General features: G+C 40.8%; 1 protein-coding gene across 1 annotated transcript; it reads left to right on the forward strand.

Moving 5' to 3' along the window:
• Positions 1-655: 655 nt before the first annotated feature.
• On the forward strand, positions 656-1,591 carry LOC138514593 (olfactory receptor 8U3-like). Its single transcript, XM_069630046.1, has one exon. The coding sequence runs from the start codon at positions 656-658 to the stop codon at positions 1,589-1,591; it is 936 nt and encodes a 311-aa protein (XP_069486147.1).
• Positions 1,592-3,339: the final 1,748 nt, after the last annotated feature.

A 3,339-nucleotide genomic window follows, 5' to 3' on the forward strand; every position in this document is an offset into this window, starting at 1 on the left:
GGCGTTAATTCCTCTGGGGGAAACAAGACTTTAGGAATGTCCACTGTCTTTTTGGTGCTAATTCCTCTGGCACTAATTCCTCTGACGCAAAGAGTGCCAGAGGAGTTGCCAGAGATGTTGTGATGCTTGTGATTTGGCAGTGTAGTAAAAGCAGCAGTAATTCTGTCACCACCATTTCTTTGTATCCTACCACCAAACCCATAATGTGGCCCTTGATGCCATTGGTGAAGAATAGTGTTTTACATGCAATTCTATATATGGATTGAGGGACGGTCATATTAAAGAGTCATCATGTGCAGGGAAATGCAGCTTAAATGTCTCAATCATACTGATAAGTACTATGCAGGGGAAATAATTTCCACACCATGTTATTTATTTTATCTATTTCATTCTTTGTCCTTTAGAGGTCAAGTGGGCGTTAGTTTGAGATATCTGTTCATTATAACTATACAAATGGTCGAATAAAGATCTGCAGCATCATAAAAATTGAGAATCACAAGAATAACTCTGCAGCATTAAGCTGCTTGCATTCAATGCAAACCCATTGCTCTACTATAATGAATGCTGCATTCTGAAACATGCTGAATTACAAGTTTGGTATGTTTAATTTTGTTTCATTGTCAAGGTGACGTGATCCGGCACATGTTGGCATGCAATGGAAGGAGGAAATGACACCGTTGTGAGAGAGTTCCTGCTTTCAGGACTTACTGATATCCCAGAGCTGAAGATCCCGCTGTTTTTGGTGTTTCTCATTGTTTACTTGATCACCATTGTTGGGAATATTGGTATCATCCTTCTGATCCACATTGACCCGCGCCTTCACACACCCATGTACTACTTCATCAGCCACCTTGCCTTCATCGATGTGTGTTACTCTTCCACTATTACTCCTAAAATGTTGTCTGACCTTCTGGCCGAGAAGAAGTCGATCAGTGTCACTGGCTGCCTGACACAACTCTCATCCTTCTCCCTCTTTGCAACAACAGAGAGCATCCTCCTGGCTTTGATGGCTTTTGACAGATATTTGGCAATATGCCGTCCGCTCCACTACATGCTCATTATGGCCAAGGAGGTCTGTATGTGGTCAGTTGTCGGAGTGTACGCTGCCAGCCTAGTAACCTCTGTGATTAACCTTGGATTTACCTTCATGCTCTCCTTCTGTGGGCCTAATAAGATCAGGCACTTTTTCTGTGACTTCATGGCCCTCTACAAGTTATCCTGCACAGATACCTGGGTCAATGAGATGCTTGTATTTACCTCCTCAGCGCTAATCACAATGGGTGCCATCCTCATCATCCTTTCCTCCTACACCTCAATTCTTGGTGCAGTTCTGAAAATCCGCTCTGTGACTGGGAGGAGTAAGGTCATCTCGACATGCGCATCCCACTTTCTATGTGTTGTGATATTCTATGGGACCCTCATCTTCATGTATGTTAGGCCCAACTCTAGCCATTCCCAGGACCAGGACTTTGTGGCCTCTGTATTTTATGCTGTGATAATACCCATGCTAAACCCTCTCATTTACAGCCTTAGGAACGAAAGTGTGAAGAATGCTCTGAAAATGATTAGGCACAATAAAATATTCTGTTAGAGTTAAGAAATTGTAAAAGGAGCTTTTGAGAATACATTCTTTCAATGCTGACACTGAAGATGCAGATACTGCTTTGAGACAGATTTGGTAGGCTACATGGCCCCTTTCTAATGTCACTGGATCTAAATTACACCTTGTGGTGGTATGCATTTAAACATGTTTTCCATACCAAAATAAGCGCATCAGCAAGAATATAAGATGGCACAGCTGGAACTTTAGCAGAGCAGTAGACATATTTAACACAGAAGTAAAAAATAAGGCATGTGTGTAAATATATCCCAATAGTTCATGTACGTTAGCATAAATGTTTTACAGCATTTTTTTAAATGTCTTTGTGTGCATATAATGTGACAAAATCCTCATGTTCATTACAGGGACTTACATTGGGTGACTCCGGGGGCTAGTACCTGCAAGAGCCAGTAGATAATGGTCTTGGCAGAGTTATGAGAAGGATCTCAAGGTCGCCGCCACTTAGCACCCTCCAGCAGACAGGGAACAATCACTTGTGCACTCCCAAGTTTCTTTTAAGAGAAAGTAGTATATGGCAGGAAACTCAAGAACCCGGCCTTCCCCCTTAGCATCTGGGCCCTGTGCAGCAACACCATAGAGCAAGAAAAATCCCCAAATATCTTTGTCTAGCTCTCACCCAGATTTAAGGTAGCTATCCTCAACAAACAGGAACTGAGGACAACACTCATATCATACAATAAGTGTTCCTTTCATTCCTAGCAACACAGCAACTCAAAATCATTTATAAACATGTACAATGGATTTTATTCACGGGGCATCAAAATATCAACAAATGTTAAACACAATTAAACAATCTACAAACTTGCTACAGTACAGTAGAGTACAGTACAGTATAAGTATAAGTACAGTACATATATGGGGAATAAATATTGTAAAGTTCAAACCTGATCCTAATCAAGAATGCACCTCTAAAGTGCAAGTGCTTACATCTAAAACATACACAACAAGAATACATAAACATAAAAGTTAAAAAATCAATCTCAATTTTCAAATTTATCAGAGAATTAGTCGTCTACTGCCTGTTTAGGTTATACATTCTCTAAATGAATGGGCGTAATCGGTCAACATCACATTGACGTTTCGGCGTATGTTCTTTTTATTGCGCCTTCATCAGGACCCTTCAAACGCTAATATTAGTTTCAAGCTGTCAACCATGTATACATCTGGGCATATTCTGTGAATCTTGTTCACTCATATAACAATACCAAAGTTGAGGGGACAACATAATAACATCTATGGTAAGCATCCAAAGATATGTTGATCTTAGCTGAGTTTTATAATTACCCGTCTCTGTTTCAAAAGTGATGCAATATTGAATCTCTTAGGGTTCACCACTCTCACTATATAAGTAATCCCTTTGAAGTTAGATTCATTTAGAGTCCTTAAAAAGGGGGGGTGGGGGCATTAATGGTGATCCGTAAATCTCACTTGAATTTGCCAACCTACAAAAGTCTATATTTCAAAGACTTCACCCAAATGAGAGCTAGGACCGTGTTCTCGCATCTCTCTCCCAACGGTCTCACCCAGAACACTGTATTTGTTGAGAAAGAACATGTATTTTGTGGTCACCTGCTACATGGAAATCACACTTCACAAGTACCTACCCACTCAAAGGGACCAAACGTGGCTCTGTGCCAGTCAGTCCCAATATGTCAGAGCACAGCCTCTGAGAAAGTTGGTAAAATTGGCTCACAAAGCAAACTGACCCACAGTAGCTT

This window comes from Ambystoma mexicanum, chromosome 12 (genome assembly GCF_040938575.1).
Source record: "Ambystoma mexicanum isolate Mex_15411 chromosome 12, UKY_AmexF1_1, whole genome shotgun sequence".
Taxonomy (NCBI): domain Eukaryota; kingdom Metazoa; phylum Chordata; class Amphibia; order Caudata; family Ambystomatidae; genus Ambystoma; species Ambystoma mexicanum.